The 19,983-nt window shown below is 34.8% G+C and overlaps 2 protein-coding genes across 2 annotated transcripts; both read right to left on the minus strand.

Moving 5' to 3' along the window:
- Nucleotides 1-2,650: 2,650 nt before the first annotated feature.
- On the minus strand, nucleotides 2,651-3,628 carry LOC109177752. Its single transcript, XM_019327197.1, has one exon. It carries the CDS (start codon nucleotides 3,626-3,628, stop codon nucleotides 2,651-2,653), a length of 978 nt encoding a protein of 325 aa, XP_019182742.1.
- Nucleotides 3,629-6,464: 2,836 nt separating this feature from the next.
- On the minus strand, nucleotides 6,465-11,190 carry LOC109177760 (zinc finger BED domain-containing protein RICESLEEPER 2-like). The gene is made up of 5 exons (XM_019327210.1): nucleotides 11,089-11,190; nucleotides 8,630-8,934; nucleotides 6,855-8,476; nucleotides 6,699-6,753; nucleotides 6,465-6,600 (listed from the first exon to the last, which is right to left on the minus strand). The coding sequence occupies exons 1-5, from the start codon at nucleotides 11,188-11,190 to the stop codon at nucleotides 6,465-6,467; spliced, it is 2,220 nt and encodes a 739-aa protein (XP_019182755.1).
- Nucleotides 11,191-19,983: the final 8,793 nt, after the last annotated feature.

Raw genomic sequence — 19,983 nt, forward strand, 5'->3', positions numbered from 1 at the left:
TTCAACAAGACCTCCTTATCTGCTTGTGAAAGTATTTTCTTGTTCCACGAACCAACCCTCTGTTTGATTTTATCCTCAATATAAGAAAACATCGCTCTCCTATTCCTCCCAATAAAAGATGGTAGACCCAGGTATTTCACAAAGTTGGGTGCCTAATCAACCTGCAAACACGCCGCTACGACTTCTCTGGTGTTTTTACTAAAACATACTCCCTCTGTCCCATTTTGCATGTCTTACTTTCCTTTTTAGTTTGTTCCAAAATGTTGTCCTCTTTCCAAAATTGAACATCACCATCATTCTACTTTTTCCCAAATTACCCTTATGACTTTTGCTTTTATTTCCAAAAGTGAAAAAGTGAAGGGCATAATTGGAAAATACATATCATTTACTTTAATTCCTTAAAAAGCGTGCAAAAAGCAAATGAGACAACCAATTCGGGACGGAGGGAGTATATTAGATTTATGATAATTCACCTTCTGTCCTGACAATTCCTCATAGCGCCCCAAGTAGTGCTTTATCACATTTGCCTCCTGAGCATTTGCCTTAAAGAACAACAGGCTATCATCTGCAAAAAAAAAAAGAAAAAAAAAAAAAAAAAAAAAAAAAGATGTGATATAGGGGGGCCCCTCTAGCCACCCTACAATCATGTATAGAGCCAGCCATCTCAGCCCTCTGCAACAACATAGACAATCTCTCTACACAAATAATGAATAAATATGGGGAAAATGGATCTCCCTGTTTGAGGCCCCTGGTTGGAGTCAATCTGCCACTATTAACACCATTGACCACAATATTATACTGAACTGTAGTAACACATTGCATTATTAGATTAATCCAACTATCATCAAACCCATAATCTCAAGCATTCTACGCATGAACTGCCATTCCATCTTATCATATGCTTTTGCCATATCCAACTTCAAGGCTCCCCAACCTGTCAAACCACACTACTTCCTATTTAAATAATGCCCCACCTCTGCAGCTATAAGAATATTATCAGTAATTAGCCTTCCAGGAATAAATGCACTCTGGGATTCCGAGATTAGATCCCCCATAAGCGGTTTCATTCGATTGACTATTACCTTAGCCATAATCCTATACAACACATTACTGAGGGCAATCGACCTCATATTAGCGACCGTCTCAGGCACATTCTTTTTAGGGATTAAAATCACATTTGTATCATTTAATCCTTCAAGGAATGAACCAGAACTCAAGCAATCTATAATAAACTCAGAGACATCCCTGCCAACTATATCCCAAAACTGTTGGTTAAACCCAGGGTTCATACCATCCGGTCCTGACGCTTTGTTAGGAAACATTGCAAATAAAGCACTCTTGACCTCCTCAAAATCAAATGGTCGTAACAAAGCAATATTTTGTTCATGAGTCACACGAGGGGTAAAACTATCAAACATAGGATCCTCACACATAGAATTAGAAGAGGTAAAAATATCCGCATAGTAATCCAAAATAACCCTCTTCATATTTTCCCCATGTACCCAAACACCAGCATCATTCTTTAATATAGGAATAAAATTCGTTCTTTTACGGGCAGAGACATATCTGTGATAAAACATCGTGTTGGCATCCGCCCCACAAAGCCAGTGTTGTTTAGCACGCTGTCTCCAAAACACATCCTCCTGAACCTCCAACTGGCCAAGCCTCTCCTCCAGCGGTCAAAACTCAGCCAATGCAGTTGAATCCCACCGATGTCGTAGTGCGTTCCGTTCCTTTCTCAACTGCTTCATGCGGTCACCAAATTTATGCCAGTGCTCCCCACCCCACCGCATGAGCCCACCGCCACAATGTTGCTGACAATTCAGCAACCCCGGTCACTACCATCCTGCCAGGCAGTCTCCACCACATCCCTGCAACCCCCATCATGGACCCAGGCCATCTCGAACCGAAACCCTCTCGGCTCCCCTTACCTGTGCACCGTTGTTATATTAGTGTTCAGAAAGAGAACCAAGTGATTCGAGCTACGAGTCTGGATATTTTCAACCCAAGCTCCACCGTGCATATCAGTCCATTGCGTCGTTACCAACACCTTATCCAGTTTTTCCTCTATCCATGTATCAGTTCACCCCCCCCCCCCCCCCCTCTCCCATGTGAACTGATGCCCCCTTATCGGTAATTGGAGCAAGCCACAGTTATCTATCGTTTCCCCAAAACCTCTCATAAGACTATCCGGATGTGGGTTCCCCCCCTCTCTTCTCTTGCTGATACAGAAGATCATTAAAGTCCCCCACTATGACCCATGGTAGTGCAGACTTACCTTTCAATCCACTCAATAACTGCCAGGATTATCTTTGTCTACACCTCTGTGGATATCCATAAAAACACGCCATACGCCATACCTCCTCCCTTATAGCAACCTCCACATCCACGTAGTTCTTTGAGTAACTCAACAACCTAGCTGTATTATTCTTCCTCCATAACAGTGCCAAGCCACCCCCCACACCTACACTGTCCACATAGAACAAGCCTTCAAAACCAATCTTAACACGTAGTCTCTCTGCATGCATTCGTCCCACTTTAGTTTCCATTAAGTATACGAAATCGGGCTTCTTGCGGGACACAAGGTCCACTAACTCTCGAACTGTCCGTGGATTGCCCAAGCCACGGCAGTTCCAGCTTATGGTATTCATCATGAGGGGCGGGCCTGAACAACAGGACCCGCCGTAAACCCATTTTTTGGCACATCTGTCATTATCACATCTTCCCTATCCACCCCCGACCGCCCCTCCTCCACATCCGCCTCCCTCTTCCTCTTCGATATTGCCACCACCGCCCCCTCACCTCCCCTCCCTACCCCTGGCCGTACGGCCTCTCCCTCACCAGAACCCGAGACCATCCCCCTCCCTTCCTGCACCGCCACACTCCTCCCCTTACCCTCTAGTGGAATCAACCATGGCTCTCCAACTTGCTGCGGCCCCCGACTACCACCCCCTGCCTTTAACTCGGCCGTGTATGGGAATTGATCAGAAGTTAACCCCGACTTTCTTGCCAGCTTACAGAACTTATGTGAGTGCCCCAATAAACCACAATAAAAGCAGAAGCTATGTAGTCGTTCATATCGAAAACTCACCCAACAGCTCGGTTTGTCCCGTTTAATGAGCTTCATTCTTCGTTTCAATGGCTTGTCAACCAGGATTGAGACTCGGACCCTGTGAAACGTTTTCCACTGTGCCCCTGCAAAACGATCATCTACCTTAACAAACGAACCAATAAAATTGGCTGCTTGCTCAAGCACCACATCCGACGTATAGCCCAATGGCAAATCATACAACTGCACCCACATATCCACAGAGTTAAGCTCCACCTCCGTCGGCCGAACTCTCGCCCCGACCTGCCGGCATACCAGGGTGTTATTATCAAACAACCACGGCCCTTCATCGAGCACCCTCCGCATATCAGTTTCGTCGTAGAAGACAAACATGAATCTGCCCGGCTGAAACTTCGTAGTTTGCATTCCCCACACTGGCTGCCATACTGAAGCCATGACTTGCCTCATGTATTCAAGTTTGATCACCTTGGACGTCAAGAAATGCCCTATGCATACCCACGGCCTCTCCTCCTCCGCCGCGACCACGCCGACCTCCTCCTCCTCCTCCTCCAACACCATGTCCGCCCAGCGTTGTGTTAGTCGTGCTATGGTTTCGTCCGTTCGGTCCTGGGACGATGCTCCCGCCGCCTCGTCTTCAGTGTTTGTCGTCGCCATAGCAAGGTAGCAGTCGCCCGATGTCGTTCGCTGCTGCCGCGATAATCCGGTGAGACACCATCATGAGAAGTATCGGAGATCACCAGAAACCCTAGGAGAAACCCTAGTAAAGAGACCAAAGCTCTAGAGAGAGAAAAAAACTTTTATATATTTAAAATGTTTAATTATACAATTCTACTCATTTTTTAGAAAATGAACCAAACACAACAAGACAGTTTCCATAATGCAACCAAACAATGGAAAGGAAACTAGAAAATGACTCAGTTTTTATAAAAATAAAATAAAAAAATTGCAGAAGTTATGTTCCTACTTTTCAAACGGACTCAATATGTTCATAACATCTGTACTTATTTATACTCTCTCCGTTTCATTTTATGCGTCGGGTTCGCTTAACCAATTCATTTTTTTATAATATTAAGTTTATTATTAGTATGCAAATTTTATATATTTAGAAATTACATCAAAAGTACTATTAAATACAAGATTCAAATTTAAAAATAAGTAAAAAATATTAAAGAAAATAAATAAAAATAAAATAATTGATTTTATTAATGAATAGTAAGTAGAATATGGTCCTGTTTGGTAAATGGTTGTTAGTTGTTAGCTGATTGTGTTAATTAGAGTGTATATTTAGTTGATAGCATTAGCTGATTGTAGAAAAGTGTTTGGTAAATTAGCTATTAACTGTTTGATACGGAGTATATTTTTTCTTCTCAAAAAGCTAATTAAAAAAGTTATTTTGAATCGATTTTTACATTTTAGCATTTTGAAATACTAAAATTAATTAACCAAACACTAATATTGATTTTTAAACCAAACAAAACAACTAATAATAGTCAAATAAATTAAAATTAACCTATAAACTAACTATTTTATCACATTATATAAAATGAGATTGGGGGTATATATTAAGAATCTCATAATGGAGTAAGAAGAGGATTAAGGTTGAAACATTATCCGACAAGATTTTGAATTATGGTAGCAAATAGCAATGTATGTATAATAACGTGATAACAACGACAATCAATCTAATTTTCAAAAAAAAACGGCAATCAATCTTTGGGTTGGCTTTGGGTTTTGTGTGTTTGAAACATGGGAGACCGAGCTTCTTCCTCGGAATACTTAAACCCTACTTTTACGTTACGTGAATTGATGTTGACCAAAGACTGTTCGTCTGCAGTTACCATTTCTTGGAATTTTCTTCACAATTACTCTCTCCTACACTTCTACGTTCTCGTAGTCTGTCTCATGCATGTCTTTTTCCTACATCATTTTTCTTTTTGTTTTGTTTTTTGATGAATTTTGGGTTCAAAATTTTATACACCACGTTGGGACTCTTATTTACTTTGTTCAAAGTTTGGATATTTGTGAAATTTTTTAAAATCTTTTTTTGTCATGTTAATGAGCGTGTATTAAGTTGGGTTTTTTGTTTTTTGTTTTTTTTGTTTTTTGTTTGTTTGTTTGTTTGTTTGTTTGTTTTTTTTTTCTTTTTTTTTTTTTTGGTGTGATTTACTAGTTATTATAGAGAAATAGAGGGGTTGTTTACCAACTTGAAAAAATGGAGGATTTTTCAAAAAATAAAAAATTGAGAAGTGGAAAAAATAAAAATGGGAGAAGTTGTTTACTAAATTTCTTCTTCCAAATGTTTAATTCTTCTTCATTTTTTCACTTTATGTACAATTTTGGAGAGAACAAATTTGGGCTTCTCCAAATTGGAGGGATGGAGGGGAAACACGAGTGAATAGTAGCAATATATGCCAAGAGGTTGGCTGTTCGAATCCTGTTGTTGCAGTAAGGCATGTGCATCAGACGGGTTCGGGTTCGCGGAAGGCTAATCCGTTCGGACTTCGGATACCCTATACTAGCACCTAACTATTTTTTTTACCACCTAATTCCGTCGGATATTCTTCCGAATTACCGTTCGGATATCCGACTCAACTGTCGGATAGATCGGTTATTGTTGATAAAAGTGTAATTGCAAAAATAATAAATTTATTTAACAAAAAGAACTAATTTTTAAAACTTAACCACTTAAGTAGTCTAAACTACAAAACTACTTAAGTAGTAAGTGTGTTATACACTTCACAAGTTCACAGTTACAACTTACAAATTAAAATTTACATTCATAACTCATAAGCATTTACTGATTACAGACTAACTGACTAAGCAATTAAGCATACAAAAACACAAAATAACTAAACTTGAAAGTCCAAATGTCCAATGTCCAAACTCCAAAGTCCAAGCCACCAAGCCTCAGCAGTCAGCAGTCAGCAACTCAGCATTCATCAAAAAGAATACCAGTAGGCAGTAGACCCTAATAATATGATAATAACCTAATAATATGATAATAACCTATTTGGTTATTCCTCTTCCTGATAAGTAAAAACACAAAACTTTTATAAGCTTTAAAATATATAAACAATTGAATATGAGATGAATACATTATACATTATAGATAATTTAAAAATTGTATATAGAGTGCTCAGGTTGCTATTTTTCCAGATCAACCAAGGATTGGGGGAAATTGCTCAATATGAGTATGGCACAAAATACCACACTACATAGGCAACATGCCAAACCCAATTCTATATATTCAGATAACATGGTGGAAGCATCATCATTGCACATTTGCACAAGGGGCCAAAGACAATTAAGTAATTAACAATAAGTCAATAACAGAGATATGGATACTTGAGAGAAGTGAAGCCATATACATTACCATTTTACCAGACACCATTAATCATTCAGGTGCCAAGTGCTCAATGGCAACAACATTTAAAATGTCACCAAGCCATTGAACACTTTCCAATTCCATTGCCCAGCCAAGGAATGAGGGCCTGAGGGACATTGATATTTGATGCACATACACTGTAACACTGATGCAGTCATACACACATATCATATAATAATCATTGATCAAATATCAAAATAAATACAGAAATGCTTTATGGAATAAAAGTTATAAGTATATAACCATACAGGTATTGTAGGCAATAATCCAACTCCAGTTAGGCCTGTGCTGCACAACTCTGCAAAAAGAAAAAAAAAACACAAGTATAATTAAAAGAAGTATTAATTTATAATAAATATTTATAAATTCTAAGTTAAAATGTAAATTTAAGAGATTTACCTTTCTCAATCCTTTCAACATCTTCAATATTTTCTTCAACAGAGATTGGTTGATTGGCTAACCTCAACCAATCCTGTGCACACACAAGTGCCTCAACAATCTTAGGAGTTAGGGAACTCCTAAAGGCATCTAGTACTCTCCCACTGGTACTGAATGCTGATTCAGATGCAACAGTAGAGATTGGAACAGTAAGTACATCCCTTGCCATTTTAGATAACACAGGGAACCTATCAGAATTCAGCTTCCACCATCTTAGAAGGTCAAAAGAATCATCATCATCCATAATGACCTCAGACAAATACACCTCAAACTCAGTTTTTTTCATTGACAAATCACCAGTACCCAATTTTTGTTTCTTAATCTGGGATTTCAATAATGCTTGAGGTTTCCCAATAGAAACACAATCAGAAATTATAACTGAAGGGGCTAACTTGGCAGAATTTTCAGGAACAGACTGGGCAGGAAAACAGGACACATAATCTTGAAATAACTCCTTAAGGCCAACAACAACCTTATCAAACATTGTTTTACCTTTGTCCTCACCATATAACTGGGTAAACTGAATGGGCATATATTCTATTTTGTCCCTGGGGTCTAAGATATTTGCATAGAATATGAGAAAGTTCATTTTTCCAGGCTCACCCCAATACTTATCAAACTTTGCCCTCATATTTGTACCCATCAGTTTAACACTGCCATCAGCTTCCACCATATTACTTAACAAGCAAAACAGATCAGAAATCTCAGAGAAAAAAGTATTAGAAGTCACATACAGTGAACCAGAAATTCTAACAGTCATTTCATAAAAAGATTTTAGAATCTGTACCAAACCAGAAATGGTTTCCCAATCCATGAAGTTAGGTATATTATTCATACCCAAATTAGATTTAAATCCACTGTCTGAGCTTGCATACTCTTCAAAGACTTTCTCATACAACAAAGCAGCACTCAGCATCATATAGGTGGAGTTCCACCTTGTAGGAACATCAAGACACAAAGACTTCTTGGCTTCCACCCCCATTACATCAGCTAGCTCCCTAAACCTTTGAAGCCTAGCAGGTGAGCTTCTCACATACCTAACAGCATCCCTCACTTTTTTAACAGCACTATCAGATTCTTTCAACCCATCCTGTACCACCAAGTTAAGGATGTGAGCAATGCACCTCATATGCAAGTACTTACTCCTAACAGCAGTACAACCCCATGACACAAACTTTTTCTTTAAGAATCCTAGGGCAGTATCATTGCTAGAAGCATTATCAACTGTGACACTGAAAACTGATTTTAGACCCCAGTCAATAAGACAACTTTCTAAAGCCTTTGCAATACTTTCACCCTTGTGGGAATAGATAGGAACAAATGAAATGATTTTCTTTTGGAGCTTCCACTCACTGTCAATGAAATGTGCAGTTATGCACATGTAGTTTATTCTCTGAACTGGGGTCCATGTATCAGTTGTGATACTAACCCTCTGACTACTAGTCCTAAAGAACTTCTTCAAGTTGAGCCTCTCATCAGAAAAAATCTTTAAAATGTCCCTACTGATAGTCCATCTTGAAGGGATTTTAAACCTAGGACAGCAAACAAACACAAACTTTCTAAACCCCTGTCCCTCAACTATCCTAAAAGGCAATTCATCCAGAATAATCATCTCAGCTAAGGCTCTCCTTATCAAGTCTTGGTCAAATACCCAATTACCTAACACCCCTTCTGATCCTTCACTACTTTCAGTTCCAGCAGAAGAAGGTTCACGTTGGAAAGTAAGCAAGGACTACCTTGTATCCTTAGACTGAGGATTTTTAAGGCAGTTTACCACGTGAAGCCTGAGAGAAGAAGTCCCATGTTTCTTGGACTCACAACAATATATCCTAGCACAATATAAACATTTTCCCTTGACAACAATGCCCTCAGAGTCTTTGATCTTTTCAAAGTGATCCCATACAGGAGATCTGGTCTCAACCACTTTCCTTTTCTTAGGAACAGGTGGAGGCAAAGGCTGCTGAGACTGAGATGTATTTGTCTCTACAACTGTGGCTTCCACCTCAGGTTGACTTCCAGATAAACCACTAATACTTTCCATCTAAAAAAAGGAAAGTATCAGTGAATGGGAAATCACTAAGGGAAAATCATCAACAACTATGGACATAGGTATCAAGCATGAACATTACCACATATATTCATATAATTACTTTCAGTTAATTTCACATGTCATCATGTATGCAGAATTGCACATAAACGATTTAAGGGTCACATATCCATAAACTTAATACAATTTACAATTTACAAAGAAATCCATATTCAGGCATTCAAGCTAAGTGGAATAGTGGATGTATGCCACTTCATAATGCTCATTATCTATATGGATTTCACACACATGGGCTAGGGCTTCCACCAGATTAAGGACAATTAACCCTTTAAGCCTTTAACTCCTTTAAGGGACAACACAGTTAGTCAGTTACACAGATTAAGCTTCCACCAACAGATCACAAATTAGTGACAAGTGAGTAAGTGACATGCAATCTGGAACTTCTCAACAGATCACAACATCACAGTCCATACAAATTAGTGAATCACAATCACATAAACCCTAATCAAACTATCAAAGTATCACAAATTAGAGACAAGTGACATGTAATATGGAACTTCTCAACAGATCACAACATCACAGTCCATACAAATCAGTGAATCACAATCACATAAACCCTAATCAAACTATCAAAGTATCACAAATTAGAGACAAGTGACATGTAATCTAGAACTTCTCAACAGATCACAACATCACAGTCCATACAAATCAGTGAATCACAATCTATAAGAGTATAAGAATATAATCTAAGTATCTAACAATCTAAAAGACTAGGGTTTAGAAAATAGAGATTACTTCGTTTCTCTAAATTAAACCCCCGAGAACAAAGGGCTTCGATTCCTAGCCAGCGAACTGCAATCCACCGGAGTATCGCTTCCACCGGAGACTCGCTTCGACTCAGACTCTCAGAGGTCAGGAGCTACCGCCTACCAGAAACGAATGGGGCTTGAGGGCTTCCACCGGAGAATAATAGCTTCCACACTCCAAACAATCACACTCTCAGAGACTAGAGAAACTGAGATTCTGAGAACTGAGAGTTCTCTGGAAGAAGGGAACTAGAGACTTTGAGAGAACTAGGGTAGAGAGAAGAGAGAAGCCAGAGAGTTCTCTGGAAGAAGGGAAGAAGCGAAGACTGAAGAGCTGTGCAAATGAGACTAGGGTTTGCGAGTTCTCCGCTCCTTCTTCTATATATACTTAGGCTACACGACGTTGCATTACATAGCTTATACGAAGGCTTAGTCTAAGTCGGGTAGTCGGACGAGTTCGGGTGGAAAATATACCCCCCCTCCCCGACCTAATTAAACCGGCGTCGTTCTACGCCTCGGTTCGGTTTTGGCTTCTCAGGTTCAGTTTTCGATCCATTCTTGTGTGTCGGATTCGGATCGGTCGGGTTGGGCGGGTTATGCACAGGCCTAGCTTCAGTATTCTTCCGGCTTTCCTTTCTCTCACTCAAACTCCTACTATTATTATTATTATTATTAATTTTATTCTTCGTATTATTATTATCATCTTTATTATTTTTTTAATTAATTTTTTTTATTATTCTTATATTATTATTATCATTTTTTTTTTTGAAATTATTATTATTATTATCTTTATTATTATTATTATTATAATTCTTATTCTTTATATTATTATTATTATTATTATTATTATTATTATTATTATTATTATTATTATTATTATTATTATTATTATTATCTTTGTTGTAGAAATGTAAAAATTCTATATGGGATGATTGTATTTAATAAAATTAGGAAATTAGATAAATGAAGAACTAGAGGAATGGTGAATGGAAATTGGAAAATTGGAGAAATGGAAGAATGAAAACTGGAGATATGGAGAAATGGAAAAACAGAGAAACGAAGTAAACAACCCCAGGGTATCTTTGTCGGGAGTTTTCGATCACTTCTTTGTTGTGACATTTTGATGGATATCAGTGTTGTACTATGTTTACTTCTTAGTCGGTCATCAATCATGTAATTATTGTAAGTCAAGTATGCTTAACCACAAAGTTTTTAACTATCTAATTGTCATATCCTACTTAAAATCAATTGGTGATAAGTATGTGAACATTAACCATTTAACCGCATCCCTCTACGGCAAGCCACTGCGCCACGTCTCGAGCAGGGGTTGAACTAGGTTAACCCGACTGACGCCTAACAATTCCTCCCCAGCACTGTCGTAACCTTTGATTACCAAGTCCAATTGTGCAGTATGCCTAACTAGGTCCTTAACCTCCACATCCATTAATCCTTGTCTCGAGATTGGACTTGATTTCTATCCTGGGAGTGGTTGGCCCGACCTCCACCCACATTCCATCTGAGACTGAACTTGACTTTTGGTAAACCACAGTCCACAGCATCACGTCTCGAATCAAGCAGGGATTGAATTTGACCAATCCGACCTAACCCATTTACTCAACCATTTTCAACTCAATGGGTACCGCAAACACTAATATAATATAATATTCCAAAATTAATTGTGAAGCTAACTCACCCATTATTATTAGTGTTTATCATCATCACCAAATCACAACCTGACAACCTCTATTCTTGCCAAAAGAGAGCTTATATTAACCAATCCGACCTAACCAGAGAAAAATTATTCGTGCTTATGCAATTTTAAAAAAAAAAAAAAAAAAAAAAATTCTATCCTACTTCGTGTTCATATTAATTTAATGAATTAAATGTTCATTATTTAACTTTCATAAGTAAAGACGTAAACAATATATTGCAAAATTTTCATAGGTTTTTTTTTTTTTTTTTTTTTTTTTTTGGTGTATATAATAGTAACAAAATGGCTAACAATACTTTTTTCACATACGTGTTACAAATATGAAATATATAAGTGTAATCGATTGTACTACATGATTTCATTTCTAGTGTTACATTGTACCCAATATACATATATGCATGGTATTTTTTTTTAGTACAATCGACATTATTACAACGTAATATCTATTCAATATACTTTCTCTTTCAGTTATAAAAAGAATAGAGTCAATATCTACCACTCGATTTGATCTTGTAATCTTTCCCTCACAGAAAGTCACAGAAGAGCTAATTGACCACTAGATGCTTGACTGCATGGTTATACTTAGTACAGAGGACACCAATAACATTCCTTACCATAGAAGTTCTATATAATACGGAGTATTGTTTTTTATTTTTTTTTTTATTTTTTTTTTATTTTTAAGTTTAATGAAACAAAAGAACATTGGTCAGATGAACATGAAAATTGAAAATATTAAGTGAACTTTCGGCGTGTATTACTCCCACATATGATCTGCATATCAATTGGGTGCATGGAGAAAAAAATTGATAAAAATGATACCCTTAAAATTGATAGTTAGCCTATAAGTCATTTTAACTTATTTGATCATTATTAATTGTTTGATTTTGTTAAAAAATCAATATAAATGTTTGGTTAATTAGTTTTTTGTAATTCTAAAATGCAAAAATTCAAAGCAACGTTTTTCAATTAACTTTTGGAGAAAAGAAATTATACCAAACAAATATCAGCTAATAGCTAATTTACCAAATACTTTTCTACAATCCGCTAATGTTATGAACTAATTATACCCTCTAATTAATCCAACCAGCTAACAGCTGACAACTATCAGCTAACGTTCATTTACCAAACAGGGCCAATATGTCATAACATGGAAATACATGTATTAAACTCTCCACAACTTATTTTTATCAAGATTTTTTTTCTCGTAAGAGGTATTTGAGTGAGTAAAACATAACTCTCGTATCTTAAGGCCCAGCTCATTTAGTGTGAGTTGCGGATTATTACTCAGTGCATACACTCAGACAACGACTGAGGTTTCTTTTGTTATAAAAGAAAAAAAAAAAGATTTTTTAATATTTTTTTAATTTGTAAGTTGTTTATTAATTATGGTTATTTATTAAATCTAAATAATAACAGTCACACACACATACCAATATGTAAGAGTGGGGAAGAATTAAACATCATGCAGATTGCCTGCAATTCTTACATGAAAAGAAATCTGCCAAATACATTTAATTCTGCATTCAATATGGTCACGAGAGTCAATTAAGTGCAGTATCCGTGAATACAAACTGCATGCATTTGTCAATTCATCATATCTTTGCATTGCACTTATTGAAAAAAAAAACTCATAATACAACAAAAAACAGTCGTTATACCAGGCACCACGGCACACATAGCAATGTGCGCTCCGCGCCTCCCAAAACAACGTCGTTTTGTTAAGTTATGTGGGGAATTGACGCGACAGAATGTATGTGTATTATGTTATATAATTATGTACATTATGTTATACCATTATGTACATTATGTTATACAATTATGTATATTTTTTTATACAATTATGTACATTTTTTTTATACAATTATGTATTTTTTTTATACAATTATGTACATCAGAAACAGGAAATTTATGTGTATTATGTTAAGATTTTATGTGTATTATGTATTATGTTAGATTACGTGCATTATCTTTTCAAAAAAGAGTATGTGTATTTTTTTTATACAATTATGTACATTCTGTTATACAATTATGTACATTCTATTATACAATTATGTACACGGAAGTTAACAGCCGACACATGGAAAGCGAAATTTCCAAAAAAAAAAAAAAATACAAAACGACGTAATGTGCACCCTGGTGCACGATATAAATTGCCAACAAAAAGCGTTATTTCACAAATTGAGCCAAATTACACTAAAACACTAAATTCGATCAATTAGTTAGTCTAATGCATGATCTTATAAACCCATATATTCTATCTTTTATTTTCAATGTGAGATTTTTAACAAATGCTAAGTAGGAGATTACATCTTCAATTTTTATTCAACTCAAATACATGTGCCAAATAGTCATTTCTTATAACATGGACCAGGGTTCAAAATGCACTGTCGACCCTGATACATGTATATGTGTCTTATGTTGTGACTTTTTGTATCTTGTGTTATAAAATTATGTACTTTAAGAGTGAATTTTGTACCCAAAATAAAATAGTAATTATGTCTTATGTTATGAATTTCTATGCCTTGTGTTGTGAAATTCTGTACCTTGTGTTGCGAAATCTTGTGCCTATGAACACAAATTATGTACCTGATAGGGAATACTCACAGGGTATACCTCCCCTTTACGTGTCATACACCTGCTCGGTATTCAGTCAACTCACCGAAAGGGATCATTCCTGAGCATTATTGACCTGACCTGGTATGTAGGACTGAGCAAGGCTCGATCACCAGCATACACCTGCTCGGTATTCAGTCAGCTCACCGAAAGGGATCATTCCCGAGCATTATTGACCTGACCTGGTATGTAGGACTGAGCAAGGCTCGATCACCAGCAATACCTGACTGTATATTGGTTCACCCCAGCCATCTTAGGTCAGGATAGATCACCAAACCCTCTCTACTTAGAGCCTTGAGCCTTATTCATTTGATCAAACCCGATTGCAACGGACAAGATCAAGGAAGTTAGGAGTCTCGGTACACGTACGTGGTGGAATCGACGAAGCCTTGGACCTCCTCTTGTGCATGGGCTCCACATGTCACACGTGCCGGAGGACCGATATGCATGTGTTCCTTTCAAGCCTCCTATAAATACTAAAATACCTGGTTTGCTATTTAAACGTATGTGGGGAGGCAACTATATTTACACTATCAGTACCTAAATCATATATTTAAAAAAATAAGTAAATACGAAGTATATAACTTGTGTATGTGTTTTTATGATTTTTTTTTGTGTTTTGTGTTACGAAATTTTGTACTTTACGTTTCTGAATTTTGTACCTTATCGTTCCAATCTTGGATCCATAATGCTATGTGACCCTAGTCCATGATATAAATTGTCCCAAATATTAGTTGACAAAGGTGAAGGTTTATATATATGGTGTAATGCGTTCTGATCGAGTAGCTAATTATCCAATCCAGGAACTTATAATTGACATTCAACCAACTGTTAATGCGTTACATTACAAAAAAATTGTTACACTTTGAAGTAACTCTAGCTTTTTTTCATTTCTTAAATTTTAGTTTGAATTTTTCTGGCTGGAGTTGCTTAGCAATTTACCAACTATTCAAAATTGCTGGATTTTTTTAACACACTATAATATAATGCTCATACCTTGGAATAACGTCAACACAACAAAATTGACCACTGATACACATGTTGATTTCTAATGTTTTGTAAATTTATTTTAATTTGCAATACACACAAAAAAAAAAAAAAATTTACAATATACTAAAAATAAACTTGTATCAAAATATAATAAACAAATAAAAAAAATTATCATTGTAAAGTAAATTTCAAGTGCACAATATAATTTGTCACTATAATATTGATGGGCCCTAGAATTGGGCCAGTCATTATCACTCTCACACATAAAGACAAAGTCATTAGGAGCATAAATTATTGTATGGTAGTATGGTACATGCTCTACCCAATTGTGTGGACCATGAATATCAGGTACATTTTTAATATATTAAAAGTATGTTATTTTTATACTGAAGGTACATTATTTTTGTATTAAAAATACATTATATAAAATAATGTACTCTTAATATATTAAAAATGTACTTTCAAAAAATGTACCTTACGTACATAAATAATGTACCCATGGTCCATGCAATAATGATTGATTAGGAGGGATCTGATCTCGAGTACGAACTATGGAGTCTTCTTCAACAATCCACAAAATTCATCATGAAAAATTCTAAAGTGATGGTTAAAGTTACCATAAAAACAATGCTATATTATAGAAAAATTCTTGTGAAGTCTCAACCAAGTTGATTGAGTTCACTACAATTTTTACATTATTATAATTAAATTTAGTGTTTATTAACTGGATATTTAATTGGATGATCAAATTTAGAACAAAATTACTCCGTAGTAATAGTTAAGGGATTAATCATGGTTAAATTAAACGTCGGAAGATAAAAATTGATAAATGTCAATAATAATCATTCGTGGAATTAACTCTAGGAGAAGTATAGGTATGTAGCTAGAGTTCCTTTTTTTTTTTTTTTTTTTTTTTTTTTTAAATGTGTTCTCTCATAGCTCTCATCTCTCTCTAACTACTCCATAACAATATGAGTGTGAGTTCCAACCTCTAAGCGAACTATATAGATATAGAAATGACAATGGGTGTGTTTGGTTGGTGGGTTTTGCCCATAGGAATGGGTATGAAAGTGATTGTTGTTGTTTGGTTGATAGGTTTTTAGAACACTACTATGGGTTTCGAATACCCCATCAATTGAAAAACCCATACCCAAATACAATAAGGGTTTCATTCCCTTATTCATTTTTAAGCACTACTATTAGTAACCATTCTCATTCCACCTTACTACCAAACATGTTAAATACTTTCATCAAAACCCATTACCATTACCAAGTATTTGATACCCATTCCGATTCCGATTCCTATGTGCGAACCAAACACACCCAATGTAAATCTTAGGAGGCAACATTACATTCATACCTAGATTAGTAGCGTGAAATTGTTTCGTAGTCAATGCTACTATCATCTCCCAAGTTTATTCACAAACCTAAATCTTCATACGTTTTAGTTGATAACTCAATGCCCTAGTTGTAAATCCAGTAATACCTTTAAATTAATCGTCAAATGTCAAGAAACGCTTATGAGACATTACGTTGAGTAATACTTTCAATTTCTACTATATATTTTACTTTCACCTTAAATGACACATGTTCTAGTTTATATACAAAAAAAAAGTTACCTATAATTTTTATTAATCGGAACGATGATAATATTATTAATAAAAAAAAAGTGTGCAGTACAAGGCTGTGGGCGAAATTAAAATGCATGACTTTTTGGCAACTTGTGCACGAATTTCAAAAGCATGCATGCAAAGAACCAAAAAGCAACGTAACTAAAGACCTTTTTGGTTAGATTAGTTGGCAATAGTTAACCTAATACCAATTAGCCGTTGAAACCATAGGCCGCAAACATAGGGACAAGAATTCCAAAAGAAATATAATGCTTGATTCATCCTAGACAGATTTTAAAAGATAACAACCAATTTTCTTCGATCTTTTTCTACCTTTTGTTTACCTGAAACGATAATAATAAATTCTGTGTTAAATAAAATTTAGGAAAAGTGATATTTTTTTTTCCTGAGTTATTTGCTTATAGCATATTTTTCTCCCGTGTTATTTATTTAATCACTTTATTTTCTTAATTGTTTTTAAAGTGACTATTTCTTTCCTTCTTCATTAAATGAGTGTTCGGGCTGTTAAAAATGAGGGTAAAAATGATATTTCACCTCCCTATGTTATTTTTACCCTCATTTTTAACAGTCCAAACATTTATTTAACAAGAGAGGAAGAAATAGTCACTTTAAAAATAATTAAGGAGATAAAGTGGTTACATAAATAACACAGGGGGGAAATGTATTATAAGCAAACAACTCAGGGGGGAAGAAATGTCATTTTTCCGAAAATTTATGTACCAATTTAACGTCACATTCATAAAAGAATTAATTTCATCAATAAATAGTAGATATGACAGATAAAATGAGACGAAGAAAATAATAATTTTACTTTCTCTAATTACAAAAAAGTTGTTTTTTTTTTTTTTTTTGATCGTTCCACCCGTGAGGTTTATGAAGATAAGTGAAATGCACTTCTTTTTAGGGCAAAAAGTAAGTAAATGAAACTAGGAGTTTCCTATTTATGGTCAAAAAAAGGATCGGACTTCCACTCCATATTCATATTTTACTTTTTACTTTTAGTCGTAATCAATGTTTTTACCCCGATCCAATACCAACGAACTAGCCCTGGGTTGATAGCTAAGGGACATACTAAGACTCTTTAAAAAAAAATTGTTTTTTAAGTGTAATTTGCGAGTTATTATACAATAAATATGAATTTATCTTATTACTTAAAAAACTATTTTTATTATATGTCTCGTTTTTATGGGAGAAATAATTTTTTTCTTTTTGGGTTTAATTGTATCATCCTAATTTTTTTTAAAACTTATTTGTATGCTAGTCATCTTGTGGTCTAGTGACTGAAGTGATTCTTCTAAATGAGAAGTCATGAATTCGAGCTATAGTAAGGACAGTATTGATTCTTTGTGCTTTAATAGGTTGAGAAAGTAAATATGAACATATATTAAGTTCAGGTATACAGTAAGAAAAATGTTGTATACATATACAATTATCACTCCTTAATTTTAAAACCCTATTATTTTATAATTAAATTACTGGTAAATTGTTTGACCCCATTATGAGTAATAAGAAATTTACGTATTCAATAGAAAAATGACACATTTTACTGGTAAACTGTTTGATCCACTAATCCACTATGAGTTAATAAAAAATTCACGTATTCAGTAAAAGTGACACATAAAAAAGTAAGTAATAAGGAGTCCTAATTGTAGGGATCTCTAACATGGTGCATCCTTAGTGTAATTCTTATTTATATAGATGTTTCATCTATTGATTGACTAAGAGCATTTGTATTTGTGGCAAGTTTTAATTAGTAAGAAATCATGTCATTAGTTATAATTAATAATAGTATAAAAAAAATAATACTAATTATAATGTTGAAATAATGGTATCAATTAAAAGAATCAAAAGGAAAAGGTAACCCAAGAAAAAACAGGCCCACCATAAATAAAAGCAATTCCTATATTGTGCATCAGGGCGCACAATTTCGTGTATATATAATTGTATAGTAGAATACACATAAACTCCTAACATAATACCCATAATCTAACATAATACATAATACAGATAAATTCTTAACATAATGTACATAAATTTTTAATATAATATACATGAACTCTTAACATAATACACAATTACACATAAACTCTTAACATAATATACATAAACTCTTAACATAATACACATAAACTTTTAGGACCCACAATGCAATGTGTACCCTGGTGCACGATATAATTTGTCAAATATAAGGACAAATTATTCTGAGACCTTATAAGGTAGATCCAGATTAAAAAATATACAATTTACATATTGAAGATTCACAATTTACATACTGAATGTTCATAATTTTACATACTGAATGTTCACAATTTGAATTGTGAAAATTCAGTATGTAATTATAAACATTCAATATGTAAATTGTATATTTTGGATCCGGGTCCACCTTGGTATAATTGTTGAAATAAAAGTGAGAGGATGTGAGGAACAAAAACAAATGAGAAAACTATATTTGTAATTAAAAGTAAAAATACATTTTGTACTTCAAATAATACATATTTTTTTAAAACAGTAATATTAATACATATTTGTTTGTAACTTTAGCCAAATTAATCAAATAGTTGAGTCGATAACTATAAGGTTTTAAGTTTAATTTTTTTATTAAAGTATTTATTTTAATTTTTTTATTAAATTATTTATTAACCTTTTTAGTTTAAGCTGATCAACTATGAGGAACCTATTTACTTCTTTGTAGTTTTTTTTTTCAGCTATGGTCAACTATGAGGAAGGTGGGACTGTGGGAGAGTACACATTTGGATAGTAGGATAGCGGGCAACTATGAGGAAGGTGGGACTGTGGGAGAGGAGAGTACACATTTGGATAGTAGGATAGCGGGCAAATATGAGGCAGTCATTATATCGTGCACCGCGGTGCATAATCGATTATGCACCGCGCGTTAAAACGGCGTCGTTTCTGCAGTTATAACAGAATGACACTACAGTGTGTGTAAACTGACACCGTCTCACGTATTATTTTTATATTATCAAATGAAACTGCAGTTAAATCAAAATTATACTGTAGTTATTGTGAAATGAAACTACAGTATATATAAAATGAAATTGAATAACATTTCACATATTTGAGTGTATATTGTACAATGAAGCTGTAATTATATTGAAATAATCATATAGTTGTGTTTTAATGAAACTATAGTGTATATAAAATAAAATTAAATAACATTTTCACATATTTGAGTGTATAAATATTGAATGAAACTATAGTTATATCGAAATGAAACTGTAGTTGTGTTGAACTGAAACTGCAGTGTATACAAAATGAAACTGAAAAACAGAGT

The sequence above is a fragment of the Ipomoea nil genome, unplaced genomic scaffold, assembly GCF_001879475.1.
Source record: "Ipomoea nil cultivar Tokyo-kokei standard unplaced genomic scaffold, Asagao_1.1 scaffold0176, whole genome shotgun sequence".
NCBI lineage: Eukaryota > Viridiplantae > Streptophyta > Magnoliopsida > Solanales > Convolvulaceae > Ipomoea > Ipomoea nil.